This window comes from Cardiocondyla obscurior, linkage group LG10 (genome assembly GCF_019399895.1).
Source record: "Cardiocondyla obscurior isolate alpha-2009 linkage group LG10, Cobs3.1, whole genome shotgun sequence".
NCBI classification, from domain to species: Eukaryota; Metazoa; Arthropoda; class Insecta; order Hymenoptera; family Formicidae; genus Cardiocondyla; species Cardiocondyla obscurior.
Genome location: NC_091873.1, coordinates 515,547 through 536,638, shown reverse-complemented (window position 1 = coordinate 536,638; position 21,092 = coordinate 515,547). Strand labels below are relative to the sequence as shown.

General features: G+C 37.6%; 1 protein-coding gene across 1 annotated transcript; it reads right to left on the bottom strand.

The window, feature by feature from the left end:
- Positions 1-2,214: 2,214 nt before the first annotated feature.
- On the bottom strand, positions 2,215-3,266 carry LOC139106176 (golgin subfamily A member 6-like protein 25). Its single transcript, XM_070662738.1, has 2 exons — positions 2,916-3,266; positions 2,215-2,802 (listed from the first exon to the last, which is right to left on the bottom strand). Exons 1-2 carry the CDS (start codon positions 3,264-3,266, stop codon positions 2,215-2,217), a joined length of 939 nt encoding a protein of 312 aa, XP_070518839.1.
- Between the last annotated feature and the right edge of the window lie 17,826 nt (positions 3,267-21,092).

Below are 21,092 nucleotides of genomic sequence, written 5' to 3'. Positions count from 1 at the left end.
TACCCCCCCATCCTCCTTTTTCTAATTCTTCATCTATGTCTGCCAACAAGAGTGTGAACAGGCTAGGACTAAGCGGACAACCCTGTTTTACTCCCTTTGTTGTCCAGAAACTTTTCCCTTCTCTATCCTTCACCTTAACTTTATTCACCGTTTCCTGTAATATTTCTTCACACCTTCTTATCAATCCCTCCCTTACCCCTCTTTTCTTCATTGCTTCCACCAATTTTCTCCTATCCACTGAGTCAAAAGCCGCTCTCATATCAATGAATGCTATCATCATTTTCCCTTCCTTTTCCTCTATCTTTTTGTTTATCATATAATTTAACACATATATCTGATTTACTGTCTCCATGTCTCTTCTAAAACCGGCCTGACTCTGTGGTAGTATTGCTTTCTCTTCTATGTCCTTTCTTAATCTTTCTGCTAACACAGATGCGTACACCTTGTACGCTGTCTGCGTCAGTGTTATTCCTCTATACTCTTCTACTTTTTCTCCCTTTTTTTTTTTAACACCTGGACCACTACTCCTTCTCTCCATTCCTCCGGCATTCCCTCCCCCCTCCATACCTTCTTACACATTTCCCATAACTTCTCTTTTACGTCTCCCCCTCCCCATTTCCAAATCTCATTTTCAATTCCGTCACTCCCTGCTGCTTTTCTTTTTTTCAATTTTCTTATTATTTTCTCAAATTCTTCTCTATCTATGTCTTCTTCCACATCCTCTTCTCTCTCTTTACCCAATTCCCTTCTAACTCTCCATTCCACTCCACCTAGAATCTCTCTGAAATATTCATCCCATTCTTCAATCTTTATTTTTTCTTCTATTTCCTTCTTTTTTTTCCTTCCTTTGTTTACTATTTTCCACACTTCTTCCTCTGTTCTAATTTTATCTATCTCTTTCTCCCATCTCACCTTTTCTTGCAATTTTTTCTCCTCACACAGCTTCTTGTACTCTCCTTTCATTTTTTTATAGTTTTCCCCGTTCAATTCTCCCTTCCTCCATTTTTTGCAATTCTTCCTTCACTTCATATTTCTTTCGTTTACATTCCTCATCCCACTATCTTTCTTTGGGTTTTTCCCCCACCTCTTTTTCCCTTTCTTTTCTTACTAATTTCTTTATTTTTTCCAAGTCGTTACTAAAGTCTTTCCAATTTTCCTCTCTTTTGTCTTCCCTTTCCCTTCTTTCTTCATACTTTTCCCTGAATATCTTCCTCTCCTCCTCATTCCATTCTAACCTCGTACTCTTTTTTTTTCCATATTTACAGCTTTTTCTCTTTCCTCCTTCCCCTTTTATCGTCACTATTAACGGCAAGTGGTCTGAATCCACTTCCTCCCCCACCATCATTTCTATTATTTCTCTTTTTGTTTCCACATTACTAATCACATAGTCCATTACTGTTTTCCCTCTTCCCCCCACGTATATCCACTCTCTCACTTCATCTCCTTTTGTACATCCATTGATTATACCCCATCCCGCTTCTTCCAGCGCTTTACAAAATTTTCTACCTTCCCCAGTAATTTTTTTATCCTTTGTTTTCCTTTTCCTTTCTTCCTCGTCTTCTTCCTCCTTTCCATCATCCCACAATCCCCCCTTATCTCCCGTTCTCACGTTAAAGTCCCCCCCAATCAAATATCTCATTCCCTCTTCTTTTTCATCCATCCAGTTTTTCATATTTTCTATCATATCTTCTATCTTCTTATTTACATATACCCCAGCTATTTTCCACCAAACTCCTCCACATCTTATCTTTATTCCTATCATTCCTTTTTTGTCTTCCAAATCTATTTCTCTTTCTCCTTCCAATTCCTCCTTCCATTCCATCAGCAATCCCCCCATGGCCCTCCCTTTCTTATTTTTCTTTTCTGCCCCCTTGTTTAACCATTTGTAACCCTTTGGCAATCTATATCTTATTTCCTTCCACCTTTTTTCCTCCAGCCATGTTTCACACATATAAATCACATCCCACTTCTCCATGCCTTTCCAAAAATCATCATCTTTGTTTTCTACTCCTGCCACATTCCAAAACACTATTTTCATTTTCCTATTTTCTGTCTTTGCCTTTTTCCTTCCTTTCTCCTTCTTCTTTCCCTCTTTTTCTTTATCCCCTTCTCCTTTCCCTTCCGTATTTTTTTCCTTATCCTTTTCTTTTCCTCCTTCCTCACTTATTGTCCTCTTTTTGTCCCATTCCTGTTCTTTTCTTCCTCCGCCCCTTTTTAAAAACTTGCATTTATTTTATCCACAGTCACTTGCTGCTTTTTATTTCCCTCTGTTTCAAACGTCTTTGCTCCTTCCCACTTTCTCAATTCCTCCTTCAGATCGTTCCATAGCCACATTTCCTTGTTTACCCATATCTTTTTATATCCGATCTTTACCTGATTTCCTTCTCTTTTTAATCTTTCCGCTTCTCTCTTTATATTCCATTCCACTTTCCTTTCATATTCCGTCAAATCGTCTCCTATCCATTCCGTCCTATCCTTCAGTTTTCCTTTACCTTTTAATATTTCCAATTTATCTTTAAAGTTTTCCATTTTTACCCATACCATATAGAAACCTCCTTTATTCACATCTTCTATTTTTGCTTTTACGCCTATTGCTTCAAAAATCTCTCCCACTTGTTCCTTCAGCGCCTTTTTATCTTCATTTTTTATTTTTATACCTCTTATTATCAAATTATTCTTTCTCCATTCTTTCTTTTGCCTTTCTTTTCCCATTTCTAACATTCTCGTTCTTTCTTCCAGGCTTAATACATTTCCATATAATTCTGCTGGCATTTCCGCTTTACCTCCCTCATATTTTTTTTCCTTAATTCATTTTTCCATTTCATCTATTCTTTTCTCTAATTCTATCTTTTCTCTTTTCCATATCACTTTTAGGTCTTCTATTTCTTTTTTATCTGCACCTTAATTTCCCTTACCTCTTCCATCTGTGCTTGGATCCTAGCGAATCCACTTCTCATTTCTTTTATTACCTCCTCAAAACTTTCCTTACTTACTCCTCCTTCACCACTCTCCTCTGTCGTTTTCACCGGCGACCTATATACCTTCACGCTTTTTCTAAATCCTTCCAGTCCTTCTATTTCACCTCTCTCCTCCTGTCTTTCCTTCCTTTTTTCCCCTTGTTTCCATGCTTCCATTATTGGTAAGCTATTAGACCTTTCCCTCCTCAATATTTCCACTTTTGCCGGCCTTCCCATTTTCTTCTTCGTTTTTTCTTCCCTTTTTTCCTCTCTTCCCAACTCCATATTTTCCTTCATCTGATCACTCATTTTCCCTAAGCTGTTCTATACCTCTTTCCTTTGTCTTTATTCCCTTTTACTTTCCCCTTCGCCCCTTTACCTTCCTTTTTTCCTTTGTCTTACTCTCGGTTTTTTCCCTGTCACCGCCAACCTAACCTCCAAACAACTCCGCCTTGTACTTTCTTAGCTTTCTCCTTTTATTCTCACCTCCACCCTTACCCTTTACTTGCCCTTCTTAAAAACCTCCCCTTTACCCCCGCACACCACCCTTTGCTTCTAAATTCTTTTTAACACCCAAAAACCTTTTTCCTCAGTCACACTCTCATACACACAACCGCTCGCTCTGCTGTCGGAAACGAAAGTCTCATTAAAAAATTAATCACCTTATTTTCCAAAAGTAAGAATAATGCAATCAAAAATTTATGAATTAACACGATATTTTCGTAAAATTATTAATTTCGAAAAAGTATTAAAAAAAGGAGATTTAAAAAAAATAAATAAAATTATATTTTCTTCAGAATTTTTATCAAAGACACAAAGAAATACTAAAAAAAAAACAATAAGTTGTAAAGCGGAACTTTCGGGTCCGGAAAGCTCGTCGGAAGCCAGGGTACGAGTGAAAAGAACCGAGACGTGGTTAACGTAAAAATAAATGATTTATTATACTTGCTTAAGAACTAAGGAAATAATGTAAAGAAACAAATAATACAATAGCATAATAAGGAACTAAAAGTAAATGAAACAACGTCCGCCGGGAGCTGGATTTAACGCGGGAAACAGTTTGGGCCGCTTAGGCCGTATGACGTGTATCAATTCCGCGGACACGGGACGGGCCGTATCGTTCGGACAGTTTCCGCGGTCGCGAGTCGGCGGTGCCGGTTACAAGGTAGGCCGTTCAGGCCGTATCGGTCGGACAGTCTCCGCGGTCGCGAGTCGGCGGCGCAGATCACAAGGTGGGCCGTTCAGGCCGTATCGTTCGGACAGTTTCCGCGGTCGCGAGTCGGCGGCGCGGATTACAAGCTAGGCCGTTCGGGCCGTATCGTTCGGACAGTTTCCGCGGTCGCGAGTCGGCGGCGCGGATTACAAGCTAGGTCGTTCGGGCCGTATCGGTCGGACAGTCTTCGCGTTCGCGAGACGGCGGCGCGCAACGTAATCTACCTACGAGACTGAATGCTAGGGCCGCGTCGGTGAGAGAGAGAGAGAGCCGGGGAGCGCCCGGTCGAAGGAAGGCTCGGGAGCGCCCGAGTCTCGGAGATGTCGGTGTCGAGGACGGCCGGGAGCGCCCGATCGAAGGAAGGCTCGGGAGCGCCCGAGTCTCGGAGATGTCGGTGTCGAGGACGGCCGGGAGCGCCCGATCGAAGGAAGGCTCGGGAGCGCCCGAGTCTCGGAGATGTCGGTGTCGAGGACGGCCGGGAGCGCCCGGTCAAAGGAAGGCTCGGGAGCGCCCGAGTCTCGGAGATGTCGGTGTCGAGGATGGCCGGGAGCGCCCGGTCGAAGGAAGGCTCGGGAGCGCCCGAGTCGTGTAGAGCGAAGTCGGTTTCGAAGGCCGGGTGAGCCCGGTCGAGGAAAACTTGGGAGCGCCCAAGTCCTGGAGGATCGGATGCTGGGGTGCTCCCCAGCGCGGAAAAGGTGCCTCGTCTGCGCTCGAGGCGGCTTATATACCCGTGGGCCCGGGAGTGGGGGACACCCCACTCCCGAGCGGTCTGTGGCGGCGCGCGGTATGGGCGGTTGGACGGCCCGTGTTACCCGCTACGGTAATCCGCGCTACGCGCTGCGGGCGGCTGGTCAGCTTGAGCGTAAATTAAATTATGGCCGGGGCCGCGCGACGTTTTGGGCGAACGGTGGTGGTCGCGGCGCGGGATCTGAAAGTTCTTCGTGGCCACAGGCCACAAATAAATTAATTGTTCGAGATCCAGTATCTACATCAAGATTCCTCGAAAATAAATTTCGAGGAATGTTAGATTTTATATGTGCAAATAGTAATCCAATAGGAAAGGTTAAACATTATTTTTGGAAAAGGGAATATCAAGGAAGAGGAATACAACATATCCATTTAATTATTTGGATTGAAAATGCACCAATAATTGGTGAATCAACAAGTATGGAAGTAGGAGATTTCATTACAAAACATATTAATTGAAAAATACCTAATTCGAAATTATCTCCAATATTATATAAACGAGTAATAACACATCAACAACATAAACATAATGATTATTATTTACGAAATAAAAAAATAGGACGTAAAGTTGTACGAATTTGTCGATTCGGTTTTCCAAGACAAACAACCAAAACATTTTTAATGAGAGATGTAGTTAGTGCAATAGCTAGTCGTAAACAATTAAAACAAAAAGTAGATTGTATGATATATCTCGTACAGAAAAAGAAAAAAATATAAATGATTATAATCCAATTCTTTTTACTGCTTGGGAAGGAAATATGGACATTCAATTTATTGGAGAAAAATCAACTTTATTAACATGGTATATTACAAAGTATGTTAATAAAGCTAGCAAAAGTGAAATTGCAGATACTATTGCAGCGTGTAAAAATAATAAAAATAAATTATTAGCAAGTTATTTATAGAATATTGCATTACGTTTTACAAACAACAGAGAATGTGGAGCTTTAGAAGCAGTAGATACCTTATTAGGTATTCCATTATATGGTACAGATAAAAATACAACAATTAAATGGATTAATATTAATCAAATAAGATATAGAAAGGTTAAAAATAGAAAAGAAATGGAAACTTTAAATGAAAACTCCACAGAAATATTTTGTCCATCAATAATTGATGATTATTATATAAAAAGACCACATAAAATTGAAAAAAAATCTTTATATGAATTTTTCAAATGGTATGATATTACAAAAGTAAAACCAAGAGAACAAGGAATAGAATATTACGAATTAGAAAATATTAAATATATTAAAAGAAAGAAACGAGATAATTTAATAAATCATTTTAAATACGATGTAAAGACGCGCTCAGAAGAATATTTTTATGCATTATTGTTTTTATTTAAACCATGGCGAAAAATAGAAGATCTCAAAGAAGGTTGTGAAAGTTATACAGAAGCATTTCATAAAATAAAATTACATTTGGAAAAAGCATTGGAATATCATGAAAAAATAATAGAAATTCAAAATGCATTTGAAACAGCAAAACAATTAGTAAAAAATCAAATAGAAGAAAAAGAAAATAAAAAAGATACACAAGAAAATCCAGATAATACTATTGGAGTACAAAATGTTGTAGCAGAAGAGGCAATGCAAGATTTTAAAGATTTAGAGAAAATTAATGAAGAAGAAATTAATGTCAATAAAATGATTTCAAATTTAAATAAAGATCAAAAAAGAGTTTTTAAAAAAATCGTAAATACGGTATCATCAGAAACTAAAAAAATAAGATTATTTGTAAGCGGGGAAGGAGGAACTGGTGAAAGTTATTTAATACAAACAATAAAAAAATGGATAAAAAAAAATTTAAATAAAAAAACAGCAGTAGCAGCACCAACTGGAATTGCGGCATTTAATGTAAATGGATTAACAATACATAGATTGTTGCAATTACCAGTAGAACATGGTTATTCAGAAAAATATAAACCATTATCAGATCATGTAATAAAAGTTTTAAGAACAGAATTAAATGATGCAATTTTATTTATTTTTGATGAAGTATCAATGATTTCTAATATAACTTTGTTGTATATTCATTTACGTTTATCGGAAATATTTGATACAACAGATTGTAACGATGGATGGTTCGGTAATAAAAATATTTTATTGTTTGGAGATTTATTACAATTACCTCCTGTACATGGCGATTCAGTATTTAAAAAATTATCAGAAGAGAAAACAAATAAATTATTAGGATCATTAAATGTAGGGGAAACTTGCCTAATTCGTACCTGCGCTTAATTCGTACCACCACATTTATGGCTAAATTATAAAATATATGGTTGCATCTATAAACACATATTAAAACTAACATCCATTCGATTGTTTTTTACCATGGTATTTGTTAATTTCGTTTATCAACAAGAGTTTATCACACGAAATAAGTTTCTTGGACTTTTCCAGTAAAATTTCGGTATGTTTCATAAGAGTATTTTACAAAATCTATACAACATAAAATTAAAAGCGTGGTATTATATAAAAATGTATTTCTTTTAATATTATTTTTGTTGGTTTTGACGCGGATCAAATTGTTATAACCTTTAAATAATTATGTCCTAATTAATAAATTACTTTAAGCGTAATTCGTACCGGTACGATTTAAGAATAAAAACGCGTTTTCTTTCATTTTTTTCGACGTTAACTTTAAAAAATTTATTTTTATAAAATTAAATTTCAAATTTTATATTATTTACGAATATTTTTTCAGCATAAAATGGCTAAACGAAATTATAATACATGGTCTAAACAAGATATGGATGCAGCCATACAAAAGTACAATGAAGGTACTGTTAAATTTAACGAAGTTTGTCGTATGTATGGTATTCCGAAACCTACATTTTGACGTCATTTAAAAGGGTTAAATTCTCATAAAAGAATTGGAAGACCGCGGGATTTAACAGACGAAATGGAAAAAGAACTTGTTCGGCATATTTTGGAGTTAGAATCACGATTCTTTGGCTTAACTATAAAAGATTTGAGGCATTTAGCTTTTCAATTGGCTGAAAAATATAAACTTCCGCATTGATTTAATAAGGAACAGCAGTTAGCAGGCTGGAAATGGTATTACCAATTTAAGAAAACTCATTCAAAGATAACTTTAAGAACTCTCGAAGCGACTTTGATGGCGAGATGTAGAGGTTTTAACAAAAAAGTTGTGTTTGAATTTTTTGATATTTATGAAAAAATACTTGACGATTTTAAATTTACACCAAACTAAATTTATAACGTAGACAAAACAGGTCTCAGCACCGTTCATAAGCCTGCTAAAATATTAGCTTTAAAGGGAAAGCACCAAGTTGGTGCAGTTAGTAGTGGAGAACGCGATTTAAACACAACATGTATTTGTTGCATGAATGCAGCTGGAGAATTTATTCCTCCGATGCTAATTTTTAAGCGTAAGAGAATGACGGATGAACTTAAACGCGGTGGTCCACCAAATACTCTTTATACATGTTCTGAGAGTGGCTGGATTGTGAAATCACTATTTGTTCAATGGTTGCAACATTTCATAAAACATCTCAAATTACAAAAAGAACCACGTCAGCAGCAAATCCTCCTAATTTTAGATGGCCACACCACACATACTAAAAATTTAGAAGCAATAAATCTTGCCAGAGATCATGGAATTGTAATGCTTTCATTACCAGCTCATACCACTTATTAGCTTCAACCTCTAGACAGATCATTTTTCAAACCATTAAAATCATATTTCAATAAGGCGTGTGCCGCGTGGATGAGAAACAACCCTGGCAATTTAATTAAACAAGTAAATATTTCAGAAATTTTAAGAACTGCATATCATCAAGCAGTTTCCATGGAGACTGCAATTCATGGTTTCGAATCATGTGGATTGTGGCCATGTAATAGATATAAAATTGGAAATGATGAATACGTAATTCTGTTAGAAGAAGAAGAAGAAAAAACTACACAAAATTCAACTGAATCATCTATTAAATCAGAAATAGAAAATTTATCTCCACTTCGTACAATTCCGGCAAAAAATTCAAAAACAAATAACGCTAAAATACTTAAGCGATAAATAATATACAGCCATGTGTATGTAAATGAATTAAAACTACCAGAAAAGTCGTTATATAACAATGTACAGTTTAATCTTCTTAAGCTATCTGTTACAAAAGTTTAATAAATTTAATAAAAAATATTTATCACGTTTCTTATTCCATTTTCTGTTCCTACACATACATTGTACTCAGATCAGATATATTTTAAAAATCTATAATACTACCATATAATAATAATTAATCGTTTTTAATAATAAGTGGGGCATTTCAATAAAAACAATCATTTTCATGTATCAACATTATATACATTTTGGAATATAAAAACCACAAATGACATTTGTATATTGATATTAAATAACTTAAAAAAGGTTAATTTTGTCATTACAAATCTGAGAACTATGTGAATGAGTTCCAAACAAATTCCTATTTATTTCGGTTAATTTTACTTTCAAAAAACAATTTCTTTCTTTTTTAGTATGCATAAATAATGCACGAGCTCGATAAAAAAAAATTACAATGTATTTTCATTTAACCATTCAAATCGTGTAGAAAACATTTAAAACGCATTAAATTCTCAAGCAATAATTAATATTATAAAGTAATAATTATAAAGTAAGTAATAATTAATATAGAATTTTAGATAATTAATATAGATATAGAATATTAGATAATTAATATAAAATATAGAATATAGAATAATAAAAAAAATTACAATAATACGCAAAAAATTTCAGCATTTAATCTTATAATTATCGTATTTATTAGTAATACATTATCTTGCATTCGTTTTTATTTTCTTCACTGTCCATAATAATAAAGTTTTATCGCTTATTTATCCAAAAAACCAAAATAATATTTTTTAAATCTGGCAACGTAGCATTGTGCGGCACTTAAAGGAGATGCATACGAGTCTATTCTAAGCTTTTTACTTTCACCAGTAGCAGAGATATGGCCAAAAACAAAAAAAAGATTTTATACTCTGTCAACGTAGCATTGTGCGGCACTTAACAGAGATGCATACGGGCCTATTCCGAGCCTTCTATTTTCACCAGTAATTGAGATATGGCCAAAATATAGATAAAAATATTTTTTAAATCTGGCAACGTAGAATTGTGCTGCACTTAAAAAAAATGCTTTCGGACCTATTCCGAGCCTTCTATTTTCACCAGTAATTGAGATATGGCCAAAATATAAAAAAAAATATTTTTAAAATCTGGCAACGTAGCATTGTGCGGCATTTAAATGAGATGCACACGGGCCTATTCCAAGGCTTCTACTTTCACCATTAGCCGAGATATATGCCAAAAAACGGAAAAACATATTTTTAAGATCTGGTAACGTAGCATTGTGTAGCACTTAACAGAGATGCACACGGGCCTATTTCGAGCCTTCTATATTCACCAGCAACCGAGAAATGGCAAAAGAACAAAAAAAATATTTTTTCAATCTGGCAACGTAGCATTGTGCGGCACTTAAGGGAAATGCACACGTGCCTATTCCGAGCCTTCTACCTTCACCAGCAGCAGAGATATGGCCAAAAAACAAAGAAAAATCATTTTAAAATCTAACATCATAGCATTGTGCGGCACTTAACGGAAATGCACACGAGCCTATTCAGAGCCTTCTACCTTCACCAGTAGCCGAGAAATGGCCAAAAAACAAAAAAAAATATTTTTGAGATCTGGCAACGTAGCATTGTGCGGCACTTAAAGGAGATGCACACGGGCCTATTCCGAGCCTTCTACTTTCACCAATAGCCGAGTTATGGCCAAAAAACAAAAAAAAATATTTTTGAGATCTGGCAACGTAGCATTGTGCGGCACTTAAAGGAGATGCATACGAGTTTATTCCAAGCTTTTTACTTTTACCAGTTGCCGAGATATAGTCAAAAAACGAAAAAAAAAATTTTTGAGATCTGGCAACTTAGCATTGTGCGGCACTTAAAGGAGATGCATACGAGTTTATTCCAAGCTTTTTACTTTCACCAGTTGCCGAAATATAGCCAAAAAACGGAAAAACATATTTTTGAAATTTGGCAACGTAGCATTCTGCGGCACTTAACGGAGATGCATACGGGCCTATTCCGAGCCTTCTATTTTCACCAATAATTGAGATATGGCCAAAATATAGAAAAAAATATTTTTGAAATCTGGCAACGTAGCATTGTGCTGCACTTAAAAGAAATGCTTTCGGACCTATTTTGAGCCTTCTACCTTCACCAGTAGCCGAGATATGCCAAAAAACGAGAAGAAATGTTTTTCAAATATGGCAACGTAGCATTGTGCAAAACTTAAAGAAAATTCATACGGGCCTATTCGAGCTCTTTACTTTCACCAGTAGCCGAGATACGGCCTAAAAACAAAAAAAAAATTTTTTTAATCTGGCAACGTAACATTGTGCGGCATTTAAATGAAATGCACACGGGCCTATTTCGAGCCTTCTATATTCACCAGCAGCCGAGAAATGGCCAAAAAACAAAAAAAATATTTTTGAGATCTGGCAACGTAACATTGTGCGGCATTTAAATGAAATGCACACGGGCCTATTTCGAGCCTTCTATATTCACCAGCAGCAGAGATATGGCCAAAAAACAAAGAAAAATCATTTTAAAATCTAACATCATAGCATTGTGCGGCACTTAACGAAAATGCACACGAGCCTATTCAGAGCCTTCTACCTTCACCAGTAGCCGAGAAATGGCCAAAAAACAAAAAAAAATATTTTTGAGATCTGGCAACGTAGCATTGTGCGGCACTTAAAGGAGATGCACACGGGCCTATTCCGAGCCTTCTACTTTCACCAATAGCCGAGTTATGGCCAAAAAAAAAAAAATATTTTTGAGATCTGGCAACGTAGCATTGTGCGGCACTTAAAGGAGATGCATACGAGTTTATTCCAAGCTTTTTACTTTTACCAGTTGCCGAGATATAGTCAAAAAACGAAAAAAAAAATTTTTGAGATCTGGCAACTTAGCATTGTGCGGCACTTAAAGGAGATGCACACGGGCCTATTCCGAGCCTTCTACTTTCACCAATAGCCGAGTTATGGCCAAAAAACAAAAAAAAATATTTTTGAGATCTGGCAACGTAACATTGTGCGGCATTTAAATGAAATGCACACGGGCCTATTTCGAGCCTTCTATATTCACCAGCAGCCGAGAAATGGCCAAAAAAAAAAAAATATTTTTAAAATCTGGCAACGTAGCATTGTGCGGCATTTAAATGAGATGCACACGGGCCTATTCCAAGGCTTCTACTTTCACCATTAGCCGAGATATATGCCAAAAAACGGAAAAACATATTTTTAAGATCTGGTAACGTAGCATTGTGTAGCACTTAACAGAGATGCACACGGGCCTATTTCGAGCCTTCTATATTCACCAGCAACCGAGAAATGGCAAAAGAACAAAAAAATATTTTTCAATCTGGCAACGTAGCATTGTGCGGCACTTAAGGGAAATGCACACGTGCCTATTCCGAGCCTTCTACCTTCACCAGCAGCAGAGATATGGCCAAAAAACAAAGAAAAATCATTTTAAAATCTAACATCATAGCATTGTGCGGCACTTAACAGAAATGCACACGAGCCTATTCAGAGCCTTCTACCTTCACCAGTAGCCGAGAAATGGCCAAAAAACAAAAAAAAATATTTTTGAGATCTGGCAACGTAGCATTGTGCGGCACTTAAAGGAGATGCACACGGGCCTATTCCGAGCCTTCTACTTTCACCAATAGCCGAGTTATGGCCAAAAAACAAAAAAAAATATTTTTGAGATCTGGCAACGTAGCATTGTGCGGCACTTAAAGGAGATGCATACGAGTTTTTTCCAAGCTTTTTACTTTTACCAGTTGCCGAGATATAGCCAAAAAACGAAAAAAAAATTTTTGAGATCTGGCAACTTAGCATTGTGCGGCACTTAAAGGAGATGCATACGAGTTTATTCCAAGCTTTTTACTTTCACCAGTTGCCGAAATATAGCCAAAAAACGGAAAAACATATTTTTGAAATTTGGCAACGTAGCATTCTGCGGCACTTAACGGAGATGCATACGGGCCTATTCCGAGCCTTCTATTTTCACCAATAATTGAGATATGGCCAAAATATAGAAAAAAATATTTTTGAAATCTGGCAACGTAGCATTGTGCTGCACTTAAAAGAAATGCTTTCGGACCTATTTTGAGCCTTCTACCTTCACCAGTAGCCGAGATATGCCAAAAAACGAGAAGAAATGTTTTTCAAATATGGCAACGTAGCATTGTGCAAAACTTAAAGAAAATTCATACGGGCCTATTCGAGCTCTTTACTTTCACCAGTAGCCGAGATACGGCCTAAAAACAAAAAAAAAATTTTTTTAATCTGGCAACGTAACATTGTGCGGCATTTAAATGAAATGCACACGGGCCTATTTCGAGCCTTCTATATTCACCAGCAGCCGAGAAATGGCCAAAAACAAAAAATATTTTTGAGATCTGGCAACGTAACATTGTGCGGCATTTAAATGAAATGCACACGGGCCTATTTCGAGCCTTCTATATTCACCAGCAGCAGAGATATGGCCAAAAAACAAAGAAAAATCATTTTAAAATCTAACATCATAGCATTGTGCGGCACTTAACGAAAATGCACACGAGCCTATTCAGAGCCTTCTACCTTCACCAGTAGCCGAGAAATGGCCAAAAAACAAAAAAAAATATTTTTGAGATCTGGCAACGTAGCATTGTGCGGCACTTAAAGGAGATGCATACGAGTTTTTTCCAAGCTTTTTACTTTTACCAGTTGCCGAGATATAGCCAAAAAACGAAAAAAAAATTTTTCTACTCTGGCAACGTAGCATTGTGCGGCACTTAAGGGAAATGCACACGTGCCTATTCCGAGCCTTCTACCTTCACCAGTAGCAGAGATATGGCCAAAAAACAAAGAAAAATCATTTTAAAATCTAACATCATAGCATTGTGCGGCACTTAACGGAAATGCACACGAGCCTATTCAGAGCCTTCTACCTTCACCAGTAGCCGAGAAATGGCCAAAAAACAAAAAAAAATATTTTTGAGATCTGGCAACGTAGCATTGTGCGGCACTTAAAGGAGATGCACACGGGCCTATTCCGAGCCTTCTACTTTCACCAATAGCCGAGTTATGGCCAAAAAACAAAAAAAAATATTTTTGAGATCTGGCAACGTAACATTGTGCGGCATTTAAATGAAATGCACACGGGCCTATTTCGAGCCTTCTATATTCACCAGCAGCCGAGAAATGGCCAAAAAACAAAAAAAATATTTTTAAAATCTGGCAACGTAGCATTGTGCGGCATTTAAATGAGATGCACACGGGCCTATTCCAAGGCTTCTACTTTCACCATTAGCCGAGATATATGCCAAAAAACGGAAAAACATATTTTTAAGATCTGGTAACGTAGCATTGTGTAGCACTTAACAGAGATGCACACGGGCCTATTTCGAGCCTTCTATATTCACCAGCAACCGAGAAATGGCAAAAGAACAAAAAAAATATTTTTTCAATCTGGCAACGTAGCATTGTGCGGCACTTAAGGGAAATGCACACGTGCCTATTCCGAGCCTTCTACCTTCACCAGCAGCAGAGATATGGCCAAAAAACAAAGAAAAATCATTTTAAAATCTAACATCATAGCATTGTGCGGCACTTAACAGAAATGCACACGAGCCTATTCAGAGCCTTCTACCTTCACCAGTAGCCGAGAAATGGCCAAAAACAAAAAAATATTTTTGAGATCTGGCAACGTAGCATTGTGCGGCACTTAAAGGAGATGCACACGGGCCTATTCCGAGCCTTCTACTTTCACCAATAGCCGAGTTATGGCCAAAAACAAAAAAATATTTTTGAGATCTGGCAACGTAGCATTGTGCGGCACTTAAAGGAGATGCATACGAGTTTATTCCAAGCTTTTTACTTTTACCAGTTGCCGAGATATAGTCAAAAACGAAAAAAAATTTTTGAGATCTGGCAACTTAGCATTGTGCGGCACTTAAAGGAGATGCATACGAGTTTATTCCAAGCTTTTTACTTTCACCAGTTGCCGAAATATAGCCAAAAAACGGAAAAACATATTTTTGAAATTTGGCAACGTAGCATTCTGCGGCACTTAACGGAGATGCATACGGGCCTATTCCGAGCCTTCTATTTTCACCAATAATTGAGATATGGCCAAAATATAGAAAAAAATATTTTTGAAATCTGGCAACGTAGCATTGTGCGGCATTTAAATGAAATGCACACGGGCCTATTTCGAGCCTTCTATATTCACCAGCAGCCGAGAAATGGCCAAAAAACAAAAAAAATATTTTTGAGATCTGGCAACGTAACATTGTGCGGCATTTAAATGAAATGCACACGGGCCTATTTCGAGCCTTCTATATTCACCAGCAGCAGAGATATGGCCAAAAAACAAAGAAAAATCATTTTAAAATCTAACATCATAGCATTGTGCGGCACTTAACGAAAATGCACACGAGCCTATTCAGAGCCTTCTACCTTCACCAGTAGCCGAGAAATGGCCAAAAAACAAAAAAAAATATTTTTGAGATCTGGCAACGTAGCATTGTGCGGCACTTAAAGGAGATGCATACGAGTTTTTTCCAAGCTTTTTACTTTTACCAGTTGCCGAGATATAGCCAAAAAACGAAAAAAAAATTTTTCTACTCTGGCAACGTAGCATTGTGCGGCACTTAAGGGAAATGCACACGTGCCTATTCCGAGCCTTCTACCTTCACCAGTAGCAGAGATATGGCCAAAAAACAAAGAAAAATCATTTTAAAATCTAACATCATAGCATTGTGCGGCACTTAACGGAAATGCACACGAGCCTATTCAGAGCCTTCTACCTTCACCAGTAGCCGAGAAATGGCCAAAAACAAAAAAATATTTTTGAGATCTGGCAACGTAGCATTGTGCGGCACTTAAAGGAGATGCACACGGGCCTATTCCGAGCCTTCTACTTTCACCAATAGCCGAGTTATGGCCAAAAAACAAAAAAAAATATTTTTGAGATCTGGCAACGTAACATTGTGCGGCATTTAAATGAAATGCACACGGGCCTATTTCGAGCCTTCTATATTCACCAGCAGCCGAGAAATGGCCAAAAACAAAAAAATATTTTTAAAATCTGGCAACGTAGCATTGTGCGGCATTTAAATGAGATGCACACGGGCCTATTCCAAGGCTTCTACTTTCACCATTAGCCGAGATATATGCCAAAAAACGGAAAAACATATTTTTAAGATCTGGTAACGTAGCATTGTGTAGCACTTAACAGAGATGCACACGGGCCTATTTCGAGCCTTCTATATTCACCAGCAACCGAGAAATGGCAAAAGAACAAAAAAAATATTTTTTCAATCTGGCAACGTAGCATTGTGCGGCACTTAAGGGAAATGCACACGTGCCTATTCCGAGCCTTCTACCTTCACCAGCAGCAGAGATATGGCCAAAAAACAAAGAAAAATCATTTTAAAATCTAACATCATAGCATTGTGCGGCACTTAACAGAAATGCACACGAGCCTATTCAGAGCCTTCTACCTTCACCAGTAGCCGAGAAATGGCCAAAAAAAAAAAAAATATTTTTGAGATCTGGCAACGTAGCATTGTGCGGCACTTAAAGGAGATGCACACGGGCCTATTCCGAGCCTTCTACTTTCACCAATAGCCGAGTTATGGCCAAAAACAAAAAAATATTTTTGAGATCTGGCAACGTAGCATTGTGCGGCACTTAAAGGAGATGCATACGAGTTTATTCCAAGCTTTTTACTTTTACCAGTTGCCGAGATATAGTCAAAAAACGAAAAAAAAAATTTTTGAGATCTGGCAACTTAGCATTGTGCGGCACTTAAAGGAGATGCATACGAGTTTATTCCAAGCTTTTTACTTTCACCAGTTGCCGAAATATAGCCAAAAAACGGAAAAACATATTTTTGAAATTTGGCAACGTAGCATTCTGCGGCACTTAACGGAGATGCATACGGGCCTATTCCGAGCCTTCTATTTTCACCAATAATTGAGATATGGCCAAAATATAGAAAAAAATATTTTTGAAATCTGGCAACGTAGCATTGTGCGGCATTTAAATGAAATGCACACGGGCCTATTTCGAGCCTTCTATATTCACCAGCAGCCGAGAAATGGCCAAAAACAAAAAATATTTTTGAGATCTGGCAACGTAACATTGTGCGGCATTTAAATGAAATGCACACGGGCCTATTTCGAGCCTTCTATATTCACCAGCAGCAGAGATATGGCCAAAAACAAAGAAAATCATTTTAAAATCTAACATCATAGCATTGTGCGGCACTTAACGAAAATGCACACGAGCCTATTCAGAGCCTTCTACCTTCACCAGTAGCCGAGAAATGGCCAAAAACAAAAAAATATTTTTGAGATCTGGCAACGTAGCATTGTGCGGCACTTAAAGGAGATGCATACGAGTTTTTTCCAAGCTTTTTACTTTACCAGTTGCCGAGATATAGCCAAAAACGAAAAAATTTTTCTACTCTGGCAACGTAGCATTGTGCGGCACTTAAGGGAAATGCACACGTGCCTATTCCGAGCCTTCTACCTTCACCAGTAGCAGAGATATGGCCAAAAAACAAAGAAAAATCATTTTAAAATCTAACATCATAGCATTGTGCGGCACTTAACGGAAATGCACACGAGCCTATTCAGAGCCTTCTACCTTCACCAGTAGCCGAGAAATGGCCAAAAACAAAAAAATATTTTTGAGATCTGGCAACGTAGCATTGTGCGGCACTTAAAGGAGATGCACACGGGCCTATTCCGAGCCTTCTACTTTCACCAATAGCCGAGTTATGGCCAAAAACAAAAAAATATTTTTGAGATCTGGCAACGTAGCATTGTGCGGCACTTAAAGGAGATGCATACGAGTTTATTCCAAGCTTTTTACTTTTACCAGTTGCCGAGATATAGTCAAAAAACGAAAAAAAAATTTTTGAGATCTGGCAACTTAGCATTGTGCGGCACTTAAAGGAGATGCATACGAGTTTATTCCAAGCTTTTTACTTTCACCAGTTGCCGAAATATAGCCAAAAAACGGAAAAACATATTTTTGAAATTTGGCAACGTAGCATTCTGCGGCACTTAACGGAGATGCATACGGGCCTATTCCGAGCCTTCTATTTTCACCAATAATTGAGATATGGCCAAAATATAGAAAAAAATATTTTTGAAATCTGGCAACGTAGCATTGTGCTGCACTTAAAAGAAATGCTTTCGGACCTATTTTGAGCCTTCTACCTTCACCAGTAGCCGAGATATGCCAAAAAACGAGAAGAAATGTTTTTCAAATATGGCAACGTAGCATTGTGCAAAACTTAAAGAAAATTCATACGGGCCTATTCGAGCTCTTTACTTTCACCAGTAGCCGAGATACGGCCTAAAAACAAAAAAAAAATTTTTTTAATCTGGCAACGTAACATTGTGCGGCATTTAAATGAAATGCACACGGGCCTATTTCGAGCCTTCTATATTCACCAGCAGCCGAGAAATGGCCAAAAACAAAAAAATATTTTTGAGATCTGGCAACGTAACATTGTGCGGCATTTAAATAAAATGCACACGGGCCTATTTCGAGCCTTCTATATTCACCAGCAGCAGAGATATGGCCAAAAAACAAAGAAAAATCATTTTAAAATCTAACATCATAGCATTGTGCGGCACTTAACGAAAATGCACACGAGCCTATTCAGAGCCTTCTACCTTCACCAGTAGCCGAGAAATGGCCAAAAAACAAAAAAAAATATTTTTGAGATCTGGCAACGTAGCATTGTGCGGCACTTAAAGGAGATGCATACGAGTTTTTCCAAGCTTTTACTTTTACCAGTTGCCGAGATATAGCCAAAAACGAAAAAAATTTTTCTACTCTGGCAACGTAGCATTGTGCGGCACTTAAGGGAAATGCACACGTGCCTATTCCGAGCCTTCTACCTTCACCAGTAGCAGAGATATGGCCAAAAAACAAAGAAAAATCATTTTAAAATCTAACATCATAGCATTGTGCGGCACTTAACGGAAATGCACACGAGCCTATTCAGAGCCTTCTACCTTCACCATTAGCCGAGATATATGCCAATAAACGGAAAAACATATTTTTGAAATTTGGCAACGTAGCATTGTGTAGCACTTAACAGAGATGCACACGGGCCTATTCCGAGCCTTCTACTTTCACCAATAGCCGAGATATGGCCAAAAAACGAAAAAAAATATTTTTGAGATCTGGCAACGTAGCATTGTGCGACACTTAAAAGAGATGCATACGAGTTTATTTCAAGCTTTTTACTTTCACCAGTTGCCGAGATATAGCCAAAAAACGGAGAAAAAAATTTTTTTACTCTGGCAACGTAGCATTGTGTAACACTTAACGGAGATGCACACGGGCCTATTCCGAGCCTTCTACCTTCACCAGTAACCGAGATATGGCCTAAAAATGAAAAAAAATATTTTTGAAACCTGGAAACGTAGCATTCTGCGGCACTTAACGGAGATGCATACGGGCCTATTCCGAGCCTTCTATTTTCACCAATAATTGAGATATGGCCAAAATATAGAAAAAAACATTTTTGAAATCTGGCAACGTAGCATTGTGCTGCACTTAAAAGAAATGCTTTCGGACCTATTTTGAGCCTTCTACCTTCACCAGTAGCCTAGATATGCCAAAAAACGAGAAGAAATGTTTTTCAAATATGGCAACGTAGCATTGTGCAAAACTTAAAGAAAATTCATACGGGCCTATTCAAGCTCTTTATTTTCACCAGTAGCCGAGATACGGCCTAAAAACAAAAAAAAATTTTTTTAATCTGGCAACGTAACATTGTGCGGCATTTAAATGAAATGCACACGGGCCTATTTCGAGCCTTCTATATTCACCAGCAGCCGAGAAATGGCCAAAAAACAAAAATAATATTTTTGAGATCTGGCAACGTAGCATTGTGCGGAATTTGAAAAAGATGCATACGAGCCTATTCTAAGTTTTCTATCTTCAACAATAGCCGATATATGGTTAAAAAACAAAAAAAAATTTTTTTTTAATCTGGCAACGTAGCATTTTGTGGAACTTAAAAAAGATTCATACGAGCCTATTTCGAGTTTTTTATTTTTATCAGTAGCTGAGATATGGCTAAAAAACAAAAAAATATATTTTTTTAATTTGGCAACGTATCATAGTGCGGAACTTAAAAGAGATGCATACGGGCGGTGACGGTGCAGATGGACACAGTTCGATTGGACACAGTGCGATTAAACACGTAACAATTGGGCACAGCGCGATTGAACACAGTTCGATTGGACACAGAGCGATTGGACCCGTAACATTTGGACACGTGCAATTAAACACAAAAAGATGCCCACAGTTCAAATGCCCACTGTTTTTTTGCCCACAGTTCGATTACCCACTGTGCAATTGCCCACAGTTCGTTTGCCCATCGTGCTATTGCCCACAGTTTGATTGCCCACTGTGCATTTGCCCACAGTTCGATTGCCCACTGTGCAATTGTCCACCGTTCATTTGCCCAACGTGCTGTTGCCCATTGTGCAATTGCCCACAGTTCGATTGCCCACCGTGCTGTTGTCCACCAAAAGTTGAAAAACGTTTGATTGCCTACAGTGCTATTGCCCACAGTTCGATTGCTCACTGTGCTTTTGCCCACAGTTCGATTGCCGACTGTGCACTTGCCCACAGTTCGATTGCCCATCGTGCTATTGCCCACCAAAAGTTAAAAAACGTTCGATTGCCCACAGTGCTATTGCCCACAGTTCTTTTGCCTACCGTGCACCTAGTTATGTCAAATGCACTTAAATGTCTTATATATATATATATATATATATATATATATATATATATACATATATATATATATATATAAATATTTATAATATATTATTAGTTTTTCGTTTCCAATTGCAGAGCAAGTGGTTGTGTGCATGAGAGCGTGAGTGCAGAAAAAAGGTTTTTGGGGAGTAAAATAGCTTTCCAAAGTAAAAGGTGGTTTTGAGGGGATAGAGGAAAAGGTTTTTAAGAAGGGCAAGTGAAGGGAAAGGGCGGAGGTGAGAATAAAGGGAGAAAACTGGGAAAGTATAAGGCTGAGCTGTTTGGAGGTTAGGTTGGT

Coding starts and splice junctions, on each gene's coding strand:
- LOC139106176 (XM_070662738.1), bottom strand. CDS start 3,266: ATGAGTGATCAGATGAAGGAAAATATGGAGTTGGGAAGAGAGGAAAAA. Junction 2,803..2,915: donor TCCAAGCACAGATGGAAGAG/GTAAGGGAAATT, acceptor AAATGAATTAAG/GAAAAAAAATATGAGGGAGG.